We start from the raw sequence: 17,082 nt of genomic DNA, 5'->3' as shown, positions 1-17,082 counted from the left end.
TACAAGTGATATTCGTTTAAATAATAAAAGGTGAAGACAAAAGACAGATTCGACGAATTGAAGACGCAAACGACCAAAAAGCTCAAAAGTACAAAAGACAATCAAAGAGGTTCCAATTATTGATAAGAAACGTCTCGAAATTACAAGAGTACAAGATTCAAAACGCAAAGTACAAAATATAAAATTGTACGCAAGGACGTTCGAAAATCCGGAACCGGGACCAGAGTCAACTCTCAACGCTCGACGCAACGGACTAAAAATTACAAGTCAACTATGCACATAAATATAATATAATATTTAAATAATTCTTATAATTATTTATATATTATAATAAATAATAAAAACCGTCGGCAAGAAAGACTCCAAAGGGACTGAGCTGTAATTTCATTCTCCGCGACTCGCGAAGTTTGAAGGCAAAAATGCCGCGAGTCGCGGAGCCCCAAAAGTCGACTTTTCCTATAAAAGTAACCGAATTCTGATCGCAAATCATCATCTTTTTCTTCTTCTCTCATATATACGTAAAATATATATATATATAATTTATATTTTAATTTTAATTTTAATTATAATTCTAATAATAAGGATATGTTAGCGAATGTTGTAAGGGTGTAAGTCGAAATTCTGTCCGTGTAACGCTACGCTATTTTTAATCATTGTAAGTTATGTTCAACCTTTTTACATTAATGTCTCGTAGCTAAGTTATTATTATGCTTATTTAATCCGAAGTAATCATGATGTTGGGCTAATTACTAAAATTGGGTAATTGGGCTTTGTACCATAATTGGGGTTTGGACAAAAGAACGACACTTGTGGAAATTAGACTATGGGCTATTAATGGGCTTTATATTTGTTTAACTAAATGATAGTTTGTTAATGTTAATATAAAGATTTACAATTGGGCGTCCCTATAAATTACCATATACACTCAATCGGACACGATGGGCGGGGTATTTATATGTATGAATAATCGTTCATTTAACCGGACACGGGAATGGATTAATAGCCACTAGAATAATTAAAACAGGGGTGAAATTATGTACAAGGACACTTGGTATAATTGATAACAAAATATTAAAACCTTGGATTACACTCAGTTGACAACCTGGTGTAATTATTAAACAAAGTATTAAAATCTTATTACAGTTTAAATTCCCAATTAGTTGGAATATTTAACTTCGGGCATAAGGATAATTTGACGAGGACACTCGCACTTTATATTTATGACTGACGGACTGTTATGGACAAAAACCAGACGAACATATTAAATAATCCAGGACAAAGGACAATTAACCCATGAGCATAAAACTAAAATCAACACGTCAAACATCATGATTACAGAAGTTTAAATAAGCATAATTCTTTTATTTCATATTTAATTTCCTTTATTTTATATTTAATTGCACTTCTAATTATCGCACTTTATTTATTGTTATTGTATTTAATTGCACTTTTAATTATCATACTTTTTAATTATCGCAAGTTTATTTTATCGCACTTTTATTATTCAAAATTTCATTATCGTTATTTACTTTATGCTTTAATTCAAGTCTTGTATTTATTTTTAATATTTTACATTTGGTTTTAACTGCGACTAAAGTTTTAAAATCGAAAAACCGGTCATTAAACGGTAAAAACCCCCCCTTTATAATAATAATTTTACTTATATATATATTTGTATTTTTATAAAAGTAAACTAATATAGCGTTAAGCTTTGTTTAAAAAGATTCCCTGTGGAACGAACCGGACTTACTAAAAACTACACTACTGTACGATTAGGTACACTGCCTATAATGTTGTAGCAAGGTTTAAGTATATCCGTTCTCTAAATAAATAAATATCTTGTGTAAAAATTGTATCGTATTTAATAGTATTTTCTGCTAAAATTAATAACTATTTTATACCACTCCGCTACTACATCAATTATACTCCCTACTTTCACAACAATATACATTCTTTTATAGAAATCAAAACAACCATACTCATTCAAAATTTAATTACATACTCTGATTTTGAAATCTCAAAATTCAACTTGAGATATGACCAAAATCATCACTCTTAGATCCTTACATCTTTCACAAGCTATATTTTGACTTCAAAACTGTGTTAGAACATCAAATGTATGTTAACGATTACAATCTGTGTTCAAACCCTTCGAAAATTTCTGAAGACACTTCGAATGATGAGCAATTGAGATGATGATCCAACCACATGTTACCTACAGTTATGTACCCGAAAAACTCTTAAAACCAAAGTAAAAGTTTAAACAACGTATCCGCGTCAGATTCTTTGGCATTTATTAGCAAAAATAACTTTGTGACTCCTATTCAAAGTAGCCAGTTTTGTCACAGCTCTAGCAAGTCAACTTCAACTTTTCAGTCAGACTAACCTTATTATAACCTTGAGATATACACCATCGTTACCAGGGAACCTTTTACATTCCACCACATTATTAGCAGATGTACCAACAACTTCATTACCCTTTGACTTTAGCCTCTCCAAAAAGTCATTATAATTATTCATTGAAACCCCATCATTTACTCATTCGCATCTTGTAATGACAATTGCCATACGAATCATTGGGAATTAGAAATCAGTATTTTAAAATATCGCAGGATGTCTACACCAACAGTTATATGTGTATATATAACGTCTATCTTCTGGACTTAATTTGAATGTGAAGTTTCTGAAAAACACTCCGAACTACGAATTGGTTCTCCGAAAATGAAAAAAAAAATGCTGATGAAGCAGCAAAAACTATAAACGACTTTAAACGGTAAAAGCTGGATGATAATGATGAAGTGTGCCGGCAAAGCGCAGAAAAAGAGAAGTTTTGGAACTGGAAAACGGATTGAGCAAAGTAGGAAGGAGGCTGTGGACAAATTACAAAGACTGAACCTGACTTCAAAGGATCCAAATGATTCAGTACCTGCTGAAGTCATTAACGGATACCTTGCTCCTGACTCTAAACCCCCGCGGACAATATTCTTCATCATCCTCTGATATTAGAAATTCTAAAATATCATCATATCTTTCATTATAAATATCCTCCATATTTCTGAAGATATTTTCTTAATTTTTCTTATTTAAAATCATTTACCTCTTCGCGCTATCTGTATTACATCATAAAAGAAACTATTTTAGTTTCTAAATTCTGAAACATTCAAGTTTAAAATAAGAATATTTTGAAGTAATGTTGAAAACTGAAGCATGAATTAGTATAATATAATGACACTTGATCAATGTGATTATATTACAGTAAGTCATGCTAAGTTTCTAAATGGAACGTGATGATTCACAGATCATAACATCATCATGTGCCATGTTATACGACTCTTGTATTCTATTTAACCTCTAAAATATCAAGAAAATATTTCTTGATGATTCGGCCTTTTCCAAGGTATTCTAGTAATTTGACAAGTCAAGATCATGCCATCACAATTTCCTTCCTAGAACATTAACAATGTTCATTCCGAAATTCATATCTGTGAATTCTGGACCATTATAAGCGGTGCTTAATCACAAGAAGAAGAAACGAAAGGACAAAACTCCGAAATAAAAATTGGAGTATAAATTGCAGCAAATAAAAGAGAGCATTAACTGTGAATGATAATGATTATAGAAGACAGAAGCAGAGACTTTGAAATATAAAGGAACATATAAATCCCAACAATAAACCAGAAATTATAAACCATATATATCGATGCATATAGCAATATAAAGACACGGGAGAACTAGAAACACTATAAACCCAAGAGTATAGTAGAAGTAAATAGATTCTTTCGGCGGTAGATGAAAAAGAAGAATGACCGATATGAAAGTTAGAAGAATATCGAGAATCAGAACTGGATGGAGCATATTGATGAATACTTTAAAATATGAGTTGAGGGGGAAAGAATAGAAGGTGATGAAACATGACTAGGAACTTAGAAATCAACAGATTTAACTCACACAATGGCGGAATAAGTGAATTAAACCCTCTAGTGAATAGGTTAAGTTTTGTTTTTGATTAATTTAGTCAAACCACAACTAAATCAAGTGTGATTAGATCAACACCTAGAGCTATTATTCACCACCTGGGTGATTTGGACTGAGAGAGAATCGGAGGAGCTCACTAGATCTGAGTGTGTGTAACAAATAAGAGGCTTAACCTAAAATGAAGAACATAAGACTTTATATACCCCTGCTGTTGACTCACCCATACGATTCATTCATCACACGTACGAGTTGGCTTCATCAGCCGTACGGGTGATCACTCACTCGTGTCTTCTCATTTAGGTTGTAATTGTGACTTAGCTCAGCATCAACCGTGCGTATGAGCCTGTCAGCTGTACTAGTGAGGCTTCACTCTTACGTCTGACTAAGTCTAACATAGTCAAACATCTAAACCTCATTCCTACAGTTCCTGTAACCACATACAAACACGGATAGGATAATAACGAGCAATCATGGTGGCCTGTAAACTGTTGTACATGCAATGGACGTGGGTAGATGTCTAGGGACTTGCATAAAATGCATCAACAGAAGGTGTGAGTTGTAAGAAAACGAAGGAGGTGAATTTATAAGAAAATCTCTGACAGAACAATAAAAATGGACGATCGCATTTAAAGCGGATCCTAATTCCCTTGAGTACCGGAGAGTCAAATCTTATTAAGAAGATTTTCTTCAAATCCCTTGAAATCTGGGAATCAATCATATCTACTTCAAATGATAAGATAAATCTACACTTGCTCATTTCACTCTTCTATGTTAGCTTCATTCGTACTCTTCATATAAATGGATTGTTTATCCAAATTATTCGTTGATGATAAAACTCTAATTTTCAGCCCGTATGCATCATGAAAACATACTTATTATCATTCACAACCTTTCTACTCAAATTTCGAGACGAAATTTCTTTAACGGGTAGGTACTGTGACAACCCGGAAATTTCCGACCAAATTTAAACTTTAATCTTTATATATTCCTGACACGATAAGCAAAGTTATAAGTTGAATCTCAAAGATTTTTAAACTGTGTTCATACATTCATTTAAACCTCGACCAAGTTTCTATGATTCACGAACCATTATATGAACGAACATGATTATATATGTGTATGTGTATATATTATAACTTGAAAACATTAACAAAGTATTAGACGTATAATACTTTATATAAACGTATTTGTTTCAAAATATATTCTAATAGTTATCAATGAAATTAAAAGATGATATCAAATGATTAAATTATTAGATACATTGAATTACGATTACGAGTCTCTGTAAGGAGGTCCACTTTGATTTGGAAAACATTTCTTTTTAACGGTATTCGGAATAATTGGTAAAGTGATTCATTAGTAAGAACAAATGTGTCAATTAACGAGAACTAGACAAGGGTTAGTGGAGTTTACTGTTCAATTTCCTATATAGGTGTTAACTAGTTAACTTTCATATTATTTAGGGTGAAAGTGAAGTTTGGGAATATAGATAACTTAGGAAATAGATATCGAAAAGTTAAGTAACTCGACATTTTTCATTAAGATGATTTCATACGTTTATTTAACCTTTGGACTTTATCCCATGCTTCACCAACAGACTGTAATTTAAAGACTTGAAACCTATTATAAACAGACTGTAATTTAAAGACTTGAAACCTATTATAAATATATATGATTCTACTTTTCTAAAACGTTTTATGATATAACGATTTTCATTATTTTAACCTTTAAACAAAATAATTCTTAAATATATTTAGTTTTGGAAAACAAAATTATCATATTTATTTAATTTAGTTTCAAACATACAAAAACGTTTTCAGTTTAAAAAGAACTTTATTATTAAAACGTATATAACTTTTATAAATATCTAGAACCACTTTTGACAACTCATTACTTAACCAGTATGATAAAGATATCGATATTTATATTTTATTTTATTAAATATATATAACGATTTAAATTGATATTATATATATTTATACGCGTATTATACGTACATAGTTTTATACTTTTACTATACTTAAACTTTACCTTTACTTTATTTTTACTTTACTTTCACTTTAATAATTCATACTTTAATAATTCACTTTAATAATTCATACTTTAATAATTCACTTTAATAATTCATACTTTAATAATTCACTTTAATAATTCATACTTTAATAATTCACTTTAATAATTCAAAAATCTATTATAAATAGAATTCAATAGGTTTCATTATTTCATAGAAATTTGAAAATATTTTCTCTAAACTCTCTCAATCGATTTACATATATATATTTACTCCGTATTATTTCAAGATATTATTAGTATACATAAAATATTACGACGGAGTGCTGTCCGAGTGATTTCGAAATTGTTTTTCGAGCGGGATAGAGCTAAGGAAATTATGGGTTATAGCTATGGAGGTTATGGGTATGGCTCGGGAGTATTGCTCGTAAGTCAAACTAGTGTTTATCATCTCCGTTGCGTCTACGTACTTTTCCTGCAATATTGAATCTTAATATTGATACGTGAGTACTCATAATTTAATTTTTATATATTAATAGTGTATCCCTGACTAGTGCTCGAGAATATAGGATTATGCATGCTTGTACCTTTGATATTGCCATTAGATAGGATATGTTGAATCCTGAATTAGTTACGTATGCGGTTGAGATAAGGTATAAAATATGCATGTCGTTGGAAAGCTAGCGAAAAATTAAGAACTTTTCATTTAGATATCGAATGGTTTCGATGAACGGATTAGAAGTTATAATCAATTGAATTTTTGTATTATTATTAAAAATGATTATTATTATCGTCGTTACTATCGTCGTCCTAATTTTTATTCAATTTTTATTATTATTATTATTATTATTATTATTATTATTATTATTATTATTATTATTATTATTATTATTATTATTATTATTATTATTATTAACATTATCTATAAAAAGTATTATCATTAAAAATTGTTATTTTTATTGTTATTACTATCGTTATTATCGTTAAAGTTATAATTAGTATTATCATTAATATATTCATAATATTTATTATCATTAGTATTATTATGATTAAAACTTATATTAGTAACACTTAATTATTATGATTACTATTATTATCATTAACATGAAAACGATATAAAAGACGATTAAAAGCTATTAAACGAATCAATTAAGAAATAATGAGTATGAGTATCATGATGAAAATTAAATATTGTAAGATAATGATTTAGATAAAATTATCGTTCTTATTATTTTTTTTATCATTACTATTATTATTAAAAGTATCGTTATATTAAAACTATCATTTTAACAAAAATTACCATTTTAATAGAAATGTCATTGTTACTATAAAATATCATTATTATTATCATTTTAAATACAATTATTATTTTAAAAGATAATATTAAAAAGTATCATAAATATTTATGTTATCATAATTAGAATTATCATTTTATTTTAGTAATTATGAATATTGATATTTTAATTAATAGAATAATAATTATTATTATTACAAAATAATGCAACTTTTACTTACTATTATTATAGATATTATTTTATCAAATACATATGAGATGCAAACATATTTTTACTACGTGTAATAAAATTTCTTTAATAATACCTATCATATTATCTTTATGATATTAAATGAACTTTATAAATTTTATTACTTAAGATATATAAAAGTATATTTTTTTTAAGTTTTATTTATTAATAAATGAATTATATTATTTACTCTAATAAATCTTTTAAAGATATTTAAAAATATAAAATGACGATATTTAAACTATATATTAATCATGTATAGATTTTAGAAATCATTTTGAGTCAAATTGACTTTTCTTGACTTTTGCATATTAGTCTCGAGCATTAGGAATGTGGTACACTATGACTTGACCTTAATTGTTAGACAAATATTGACCAACATATAAATATATAATTAATATAGGTTCGTGAATCCGAGGCCAACCTTGCACTTATTCAATGACGTTATATGTATTTTTACTACGAAATACAGTATGGTGAGTTTCATTTGCCTTTTTACCCTTTATATTTTTGGGACTGAGAATACATGCGCTTTTATAAATGTTTGACGAAATAGACACAAGTAATTGAAACTACATTCTATGGTTGAATTATCGAAATCGAATATGCCCCTTTTTATTAAAGTCTAGTAATCTAAGAATTAGGGAACAGACACCCTAATTGACGCGAATCCTAAAGATAGATCTATTGGGCCTAACAAACTCCATCCAAAGTACCGGATGCTTTAGTACTTCGAAATTTATATCATGTCCGAAGGAGGATCCCGGAATGATAGGGGATATTCTTATATGTATCTAGTTAATGTCGGTTACCAGGTGTTCACCATATGAATGATTATTTTTGTCTCTATGCATGGGACGTATATTTATGAGAACTGGAAATGAAATTCTTGTGGTCTATTAAAATGATGGAAATAAATGATTATGATAAACTAATGAACTCACCAACCTTTTGGTTGACACTTTAAAGCATGTTTATTCTCAGGTGTTAAAGAAATCTTCTGCTGTGCATTTGCTCATTTTAAAGATATTACTTGGAGTCTTTCATAGCATATTTCGAAGAACGTTGCATTCGAGTCATTGAGTTCATCAAAGATTATTATTAAATCAATTTATAGTTGGATAGTGGATATTATGAAATGGTATGCATGCCTATCAATTTTCGATGTAAAGAAAGTTTGTCTTTTAAAAACGAATGCAATGTTTGTAAAATGTATCATATAGAGGTCAAATACCTCGCAATATAATCAACTATTGTGAATCGTTTATAATGTATATAAACGGGTCCTTTCAATTCTAAGAATTAATACAACATTATGTAAACTCACAAAGATAAGAATTTTTAAAAGTAAGTTTACAATGACCCATTTTATAATCTATGAGATTATAAAACTTCTCTTGCTTTAATCACAAACATATGTAGAAGTATTATGTTCTTGTGATTCTCTGATGATTTTGAGTTGTAGCATGCAAGAGGTCTAAGTCTTCAAAGTTCTCCAGGTCTTGCTATTTATATGGAGAGATAAAAAGTCAGCCTTGTCTGCAGCTTGACTCACGGTCGACCATGGGTCGACCGCACGTGCTCCAGTCCAAAACATATATCCGTTGTATAGCCGTTTGAATCAGTTTTGGACATCACTCTTTGGACACTTTACTTCATTTAACACCTGCAAAAGGTAACCAACACCCTATACAAGTACTATATGCATTAAATGTTCATTTACCTTGGATGGATTGCTTTGATAGTGACTTATCATGTCCAAAGTGGAAAGTCTAACATTCTTGGATACAAGACATGATAATCATTTGAGGCAATCTCAGTTTTGTCATAATCCTTTATTTGTATTTAACACATTTGCTAAATCTCTATTGGTTGGTCAACATGTCATTGATGACACAAACTCACTTTAATCAAAAAGCATGCGAGTATTCAAATTTGAACTTGTTTGTAATTACTCTTGCAGTGGAATAGGAAAAAAGTCTTTTGACAAATTAAGCATGTAGTAACAATTAAGCATGTTGCAAGACAACAAGTTAATCAAGTTTAAACTTATTCATAAACTTAATTCTTGACTTAAGCAAACCTATGTGTGTTAATATTTCATTGTCTTTTAAGTTTACTAGATTATGACATTTTACAATTTATCCAAGTAACACATGCATATATTGAAGTAGTCCAAATACTAGTTCCATCTAGTAACAAATAGCAAGACAAGTTTGTACTAATAACAAGTAGTCAAGTAATATTCATGTAATGACTAGCAAGAGATAATTAAGTAATCTTAGAATTAAGCATATAGTGATAACATAACATTAAACTAAGTAAACTTTACTTGCAAAGTGGCATTTGCAAGCTTAATGTATAAGCATATATTAATATCCAACACATGTATAAGGAAAGAGCAACTCTTGGTTGGGACTTGGTGACCATCCTAAGAATGTCTAGATATATTTTAGATGTACATGTTTTCCTAAAACACTTATGTGTTTTCCTTAATCTAGGTTTAATCGTCATTAGGTGCCATTAGGCTTGATTAACAAAGATTAGTGTTCTAGTGACTAAAACTCCTTTGGAAATGAAGGAGGCAACTATCCTAAGCATGTTTGAACAGGTTTCATAAATTATAGATGCCCGGAAGTGGTCAAACATTTTTCGATCAAAATCCGGACAGAAGGTTTCTTCGGTCGATCCACGGTCAGCCGTGGAGTCGACCGTGCATCCCTGATTTCGTAAATCTGGGTGCAGGTCTCCACGGTCTGACCTGCGGTCGACCGTGGTTCAGCCGTGTTCCATGTTTTTCATTTTAGGCTTTCTTTAGTTTTTGGTCTTTTGCTAGATCAAGTGTGAATCAGTGAACTTGTTTATTTATGTCAAGATGTCTACCATCACCTTTAGCTATGTGCATATGTCATCATCAAAACACTTATTGTTATGGGTTAAGATTAGTATAGTCATTAAACATAATCCCATGTTAACCCACATTCTCCCCCAACAATTCGCTAAAGAAGAAACGTGGTCAACAACAAATCAATGGCTTAATGATAAATGGCACATGGGTTGCGGATCCGCAACTTATAAAAAAATAATTTTTTGGAGTTCAATAAACGAAAATTCGATGTGGTTAACTCGGGGGCTGAGTTTCTTGAAATTTCCCCTCATTATGTCCTTTCGTTAGAGGAAGCACAATTTCTTGAGCGGGAGTTTGACGATACGGAAATTAAAGTGCGATTTTTGGGAGTGCGGTAGTTCAAAGGTCCCGGGTCCCGACGGTTATTCTTTTCGTTTCATAGAACATTTTACAACATGACATTTGTCGAGATATACATGAGTTTTTTGCGACTTCCAAGATGCCTCACGGCGCGAACTCGACATTTTTTCTCCAATCCCAAAAGTGAATAACTCGGTGCTTTTGACTGATTTCCGTCCGATTTCGCTTGTTTTTTTTTTTTTTTTACAAAATTGTAACGAAATTACTTACTAATCGGCTATTGTTTGTTATTGGTAAACTTATTAGCCCGGTTCAGTCGGCGTTTATTTCGGGACGACAGATTCTAGATGGTCCGTTAATGCTAAACGAGACCATCTCTTGGTTTAAAACCTCTAACCGAAACATGTTGTTATCCAAGGTTGATTTCAAAAAAGCCTATGATTCGGTGAATTGGGAGTACCTTCTTTTCATGTTATTATCCATGGGTTTTGGGTCTAAGTGGTGTGGTTGGATCATGGGGTGCTTAAAATCAGCAAGGACCTCCGTTCTTGTTAATGGTAGTCCGACTTGTGAATTTCCAATTAACAAGAAATTTGTTACGAACCTGCCTATTCCTCTTTGTTCTTCGTGGGATGAGTGGGCTAGTTGGATCGAGACTGTACAGGTTTCGAGTACACATAGGAATCGGATTATGGGGATCGTGATTACCATGCTTTGGGTTATTTGGCGTTTTAGGAATGGAGTCGTGTTTGATGAATCTTTTTTACTAGAAATAACCTTTTTGAAGTTATTAGATTATTTTCTTTTCGTTGGTTAAAACATAGAGACCATTTAGTTTCTGATTGGAACTCATGCTCTCTTCCCTATTGTAATCTCTTTTTATTTTATTCCTTAGCGTCTTGCTAGGAGCGTGTTTTTATATATGATTTTGACCGTTAAAAATAGAAATAGTATTGCAAATAATAACAACTAGTGACATAAGAGCAAAATGCGCGCTTTCCTTTGTTATCTCAAGGATCATTGCCTTAATTAGCATAAGAACAGTTGTACCTAGTAGCTTTATTAATTGTTGGCTTATTTGTTTGTAATTTATCAATTGAAGTAAAAAACAACATTCGATACATCATACATGCAACCAATTCAATTTTCTTTCTGTGAGCAATTCAGTATTTAGTTTGTTCAAACCCAAAGTAACATGACTAGCTCAAGTTTGTGCCATTAGCCTAAAATGACTTGTCAAAGTCCAAATATAAACTTCAAGACTTTATTTCGGAAATATAATCCGTTAATAACAAATTAATCCAACACCTATATTTATAATTTATTTATGATAACTTATATATCATGTTTATCCTATCCTTAAGTGTTATGTGGAACTATTAACATACCAAAAAAAAAAAAAAAAAAAAAAAAAAAAAAAAATTTTCAATCATCCAACAAATACATATAACATAGCAACTCGTATCACAAAATTATCAAAAGTTGATCACAAGATATATACATATCATGATATCAATGAAGACACTTGAACCAAATATCTTTTATAATTAAGTACTCCGTACTAATCAACCAAAAAGAACTGGGTACATGGAAACTTGGAATCTCTTCAGTACTTTTCCAAATCTAAATCATATCTAGTACTGATTTTAATCGCGATAAGCAAAATAACAAACTACATAAAAAATAATCGTTGATTCGCAGTTTCTACTTTAGTAATACTCGAAAGCAAGTTGCGAGAGCATATTAGTCGGATCATGATCATCATTTGAATGAGCATCAATCTTCTTCGAATTACTTTCAGCACAACTCCGACTTCTGACCCCCTTCAAATTCTCCCGTTGCAATGCCATTCGAAACACCAACGGAACTGCATTCATGACATTAAAGCAAGTATCTTCAAGTCGAACCGTTGGTGGGACCCGATAACAGCTATGAAAAAACGGATGCTGTAAAGCTTGCATAGCACTTGGCCTATTACATGGAAACCATGACAAAAGTGTAGCAATCAAATTAACCGCATCAGAACTCGCAGATGGTAGCAGTTCAGAGAATCGAACACCCGGAAATTCAGGAAACTTATACAACATATTTTTCGCTAATTCCATCCCTTGAAACCAAGTATCTTCTGTTGGAGTGCCTAACACGGTACACATCTTATACATTACATCCGCTTCAGAATCACCGTTAAATAACGGTGTAAGAGTAAATAACTCTGCCATGATTGCGCCCATGGCCCACATATCAACCGCCGAATTGTAATAAGGCGCGTGTAGAAAAACTTCAGGGGCTCGATACCACAACGTTGTGACATTATTATGAGTAAAAGGTGGTTTACCATTAGTTTCGCGAGCATGACCTAAATCTCCTATTTTTATCACCTTCTTGGAGACTAAAAGGTTTTCGGGCTTTAAATCACGATGAAAGTAACCTTTTTCGTGCATATAAGCAAGACCTTGAAGAATTTGGAAACACATGTCACGAATTGTCTTTTCAGAAAGGGGTTTATTTCGATTTGACATAAGTTTGTAAAGATCGGTTTCCATGTATTCGAATACCATGAATAAAACCGTGTTTTCTCTGAAAATTTCCTTGAGTTTTATGATGTTTGGATGATTGGTTATTTTGGTTAGTGATTTAACTTCAGCCATGTTCATGCATTCTTCAACAGAGTTGCACTTTTCGTGTAGTTTTTTTATCGCAACGAATTCATTAGTCTCGGTATTCAACGCTTTGCAAACGACACCGTATGTTCCGCTTCCAACTTGTTCGATTACTTTATATTTATTCATTGTGTACTTACGATGAAATTTACGAGTAGAAGATGAAGTATACGCACCAGAGGTTTTGCGACGGAAAGGGTTTAAAAGACGAATGAAAGATATGATGGATATGAATTATGAGCAACGTTAGTTGTATTTTATAGCTAATTTAATGAGAAGCAATCAGGGCGGATTCTCTTAAAGATTTTAGTATTTTCATATATGGAAAGGTATTGAAAGGGTACTATTTTTACGGAGTTTAATACTAATTAATTAAATTAATGCAAACGAGTTGTAAACTACTTCAAATATCAAACAATCAATTTAATATAAATTTTCCATATATGAAGTAATCTGTAATGTAATTTTATTAATTTGATAAAATCATTCATTAAATCATCATCATCAATGTCATCATAATCATCATCATTATCGATATAAAACCAAAATCTGATTTCGTATGTTTCGAATTGTGTTCGTTCAAAAATAAAAATATTTTCAAACTCACTTTGCTAAGCCTAAGTCGCAGGTAAAGCATACGTAAAAATATGTATCGCAATTTGGTATTATTATTTAAAAATGCTGATAATCATTAGGTAGTTCGGTTGTTATACGGAGAAAACGGTGGATTAAATTGTATTTCCTCAATACCTGAAAACGCTTTAAAAAAAATATTCGGGTAGAACTTGGTTTAATATTGTCAATGTTTAATACACCCTAAACAATTTTGGGTGTGCATTTCTAATGTGTTTGTTAAGGTAATAGGTAAAGGGAGCGAGAATAGCTTTTAGTGTGATGAATGGTGTGGGAACACACCCCTAAAAGACGTGTACCCTAGACTATATCGTTTGGAAAGCTGCAAATCTGCCTATGTATCTGATCGAGTCTCCTGTTTTGTTGGCGCCCCTCCAACTGTCTGGACGAACTGCTATAGTTGGGCTTGGGCCTCAGAGCCCATATGGAGAGCAGGTACCGACCTCACAAAACTGATTGATATACTGAATTCATATAACTGGTCAGGTAAAGAACAAAACGAGTGGCATTGGATCTATTGTAATAATAAGAGGTATAGCTGCAATTCTCTTATAAAATATCTAACCGACATCGAAATATCCAATGGCCCATAACTTGCACCAACCAAGGTTAACAAGCTAATACCGCAAAAGGTGAGAATTTTTATTTGGTGTGCATCTCAAAATAAACTCTTGGTAAGAGCTGAACTTGACGCTTGGGGGATTGACCTTCACTCAACGATATGTCCGATTTGCGATGAGGACATTGAAACCCCACACCACACCCTTCTAAATTGCTCCACCGCGAAGGATATTTGGGAAAGAATCCGTAATTGGTGGAACCTAAACCAACTTCACCTATTTCGGAAATCGCAAAACCACAAAATCCTCTTTTCAACACCCACACAAGAGCTAGTATTTGGCAAGCCATTGTATGGGTCTCGTGTTATTTTATTTGAAAAAACCGAAACGACGTTACCTTCGGGAAAAGCAAGTTGAGTGGTCCAAAAATCATCGCGGACATCCAAGGCAAAACTTTCGAATGGCTAAATTAGAGAAAGAAAAATCTAAATCTCGAATGGCTAAATTGGGTGAACAATTCAATAATTTTCGATGCAAACCCAATTGGGAAGGAAGGGATTGGTTATCTTAGGTTTTTTGCTCAAGCCCTTGATCTTGATCTTATATAGAGAAAAGTGAGTTGCCTCGAGGTGCTTTGTCGCTAGTTATTCAGCAATGCACTTCGTTGTCATCCCTACTTGTCTTCTAAAGTGGCTTCTCTATTTAGGTAATTGATGAAGTAGCACGGATGTTTTCCTGATAAGCTTCTGATCCCATTAATCGTGTTATACTCGAGTTGTTATTTGTAACCGTTTTCGCTGAAATTGTATAGTATAGAATATTATCGAGTCCTGTATTGAGGCTTATGCCTCCTATGTTGTAATTATTGTTTTTATTCTTAATATAAGTTGATATTTCGATATAAAAAAAAATTGGTTGTTATGTAAGAAATTATAAAAATATATACTTCGTAATATAATTCTTTAAGCCACTACCAAGCCAAATCTTAAATAATATCATATCTCTGTTTCCGTGTGAATATATATATATATATATATATATATATATATATATATATATATATATATATATATATATATATATATATATATATATATATATATATATATATATATATATATGTATGTGAAATTTTCTAATGATAGCCCATATGACTGTCTTTAAGAGATTCAGACGCTTCTTTCATTTAGACAAAAAAGATAACCGTCCATTTTCTAAAAATAATTACATCCAATTAATAAATTGTATAACTTTTTTATGCATCAATTTTTCTCTTAATGACAATCCAGATTGTCCTTAGAAAACTTATACTCGTGTGTGTGTGTGTGTGTGTGTGTGTGTGTGTATATATATATATATATATATGTGTGTGGACAGGATCTAGTGAGAACTTGTTTGGTGTGAGAACTCTAGGAACTCCAAAATACACCAAAATACTCTTAAATCGAGCAAAATAAGAGGAATTCGAGCAAAAATACAAAACACGGACGAACAAAAATATAAAACACGGACGAACAAAAATTTCATAGTCGAGCAAAAAAAAAAAAAAATTCGAAAAAAAATGTAGAACACATTTTTGTTCGAATATCAAAATTTTTGTTCGACTACCTATGTGTTCTACATTTTTGCGTTCGAATTTCAAAAATGTAGAACACATTTTTGCTCGAATATCAAATTTTTGTTCGTCCTTCTTTTTTTTTGTTCGACTTTCTCCATTTTTGCTCGACTATCATGTTTTTTGCTCGTCTGTGTCCTATTTTTTGCTCGAATATGGAGTTTTTTGCTCGAATTTCCTATTTTTGCTCGAATTTCAGTGTATTTTTAAGTTCTCATGGTTCTCACACAAAAAAGTTCTCATTTGATCCTTCTACTATATATATATATATATATATATATATATATATATATATATATATATATATATATATAAGAAGCAGGTTTAAAAAGTTCAATTTTAAAAGTAAAATTTAATCAACTAATCAAGTTTAATATTTTATTTATTATTTCACTATTTTGATATATATTTGTAATACTATATAATGTTGTAAAAAACTCGATTACTCGTCGATTAATCTTCGATTACTCATTTTTAAGAGCAATCCGTTCTGATTTTCCGAAATCAGTTTAATTCATTGATCAACGTCAATTGATTGGTCAAAATCGAAATTGATAATCAAAATATGTCAAAATCAAAATTTTTCAACATTTTAACATGAATTTAAACTAAATTTATTAGAGTTTTTGAACAAATTGAATAATTTTAGACAATTATGTTAATGTTTATGTTAATATGTCGATGTTTATGGTTTCTTCTATATTTACATGTATAATTTTTAAAATTTAATATTTAAATATATAAAGTACGATCTGATTAATTCCCGATTGATTTCTGAATTAACGATTACTCCTTTTAAAATCCTGAGAGATTAATCCTCAAATGAATTTTGCAACCTTGGTGAATATAGAGACGGATTATTATCATGCTACTAATGCCAATTAATATTAATAACACA

At 31.1% G+C, this 17,082-nt stretch overlaps 1 protein-coding gene across 1 annotated transcript; it reads right to left on the bottom strand.

Annotated features, from left to right (window-relative positions):
• Positions 1-12,425: 12,425 nt before the first annotated feature.
• LOC139874396 (cyclin-dependent kinase F-4-like) lies at positions 12,426-13,505 on the bottom strand. The gene is made up of 2 exons (XM_071861835.1): positions 13,351-13,505; positions 12,426-13,257 (listed from the first exon to the last, which is right to left on the bottom strand). The coding sequence occupies exons 1-2, from the start codon at positions 13,503-13,505 to the stop codon at positions 12,426-12,428; spliced, it is 987 nt and encodes a 328-aa protein (XP_071717936.1).
• Positions 13,506-17,082: the final 3,577 nt, after the last annotated feature.

The sequence above is a fragment of the Rutidosis leptorrhynchoides genome, chromosome 11 (genome assembly GCF_046630445.1).
Source record: "Rutidosis leptorrhynchoides isolate AG116_Rl617_1_P2 chromosome 11, CSIRO_AGI_Rlap_v1, whole genome shotgun sequence".
In the NCBI taxonomy this organism is placed as follows: Eukaryota; Viridiplantae; Streptophyta; class Magnoliopsida; order Asterales; family Asteraceae; genus Rutidosis; species Rutidosis leptorrhynchoides.
Note: the sequence above shows the minus strand (reverse complement) of the source record. Positions and strands in the feature narration are given on the sequence as shown.

Coding starts and splice junctions, on each gene's coding strand:
- LOC139874396 (XM_071861835.1), bottom strand. CDS start 13,505: ATGAATAAATATAAAGTAATCGAACAAGTTGGAAGCGGAACATACGGT. Junction 13,258..13,350: donor ATGAACATGGCTGAAGTTAA/ATCACTAACCAA, acceptor ATTCGAATACAT/GGAAACCGATCTTTACAAAC.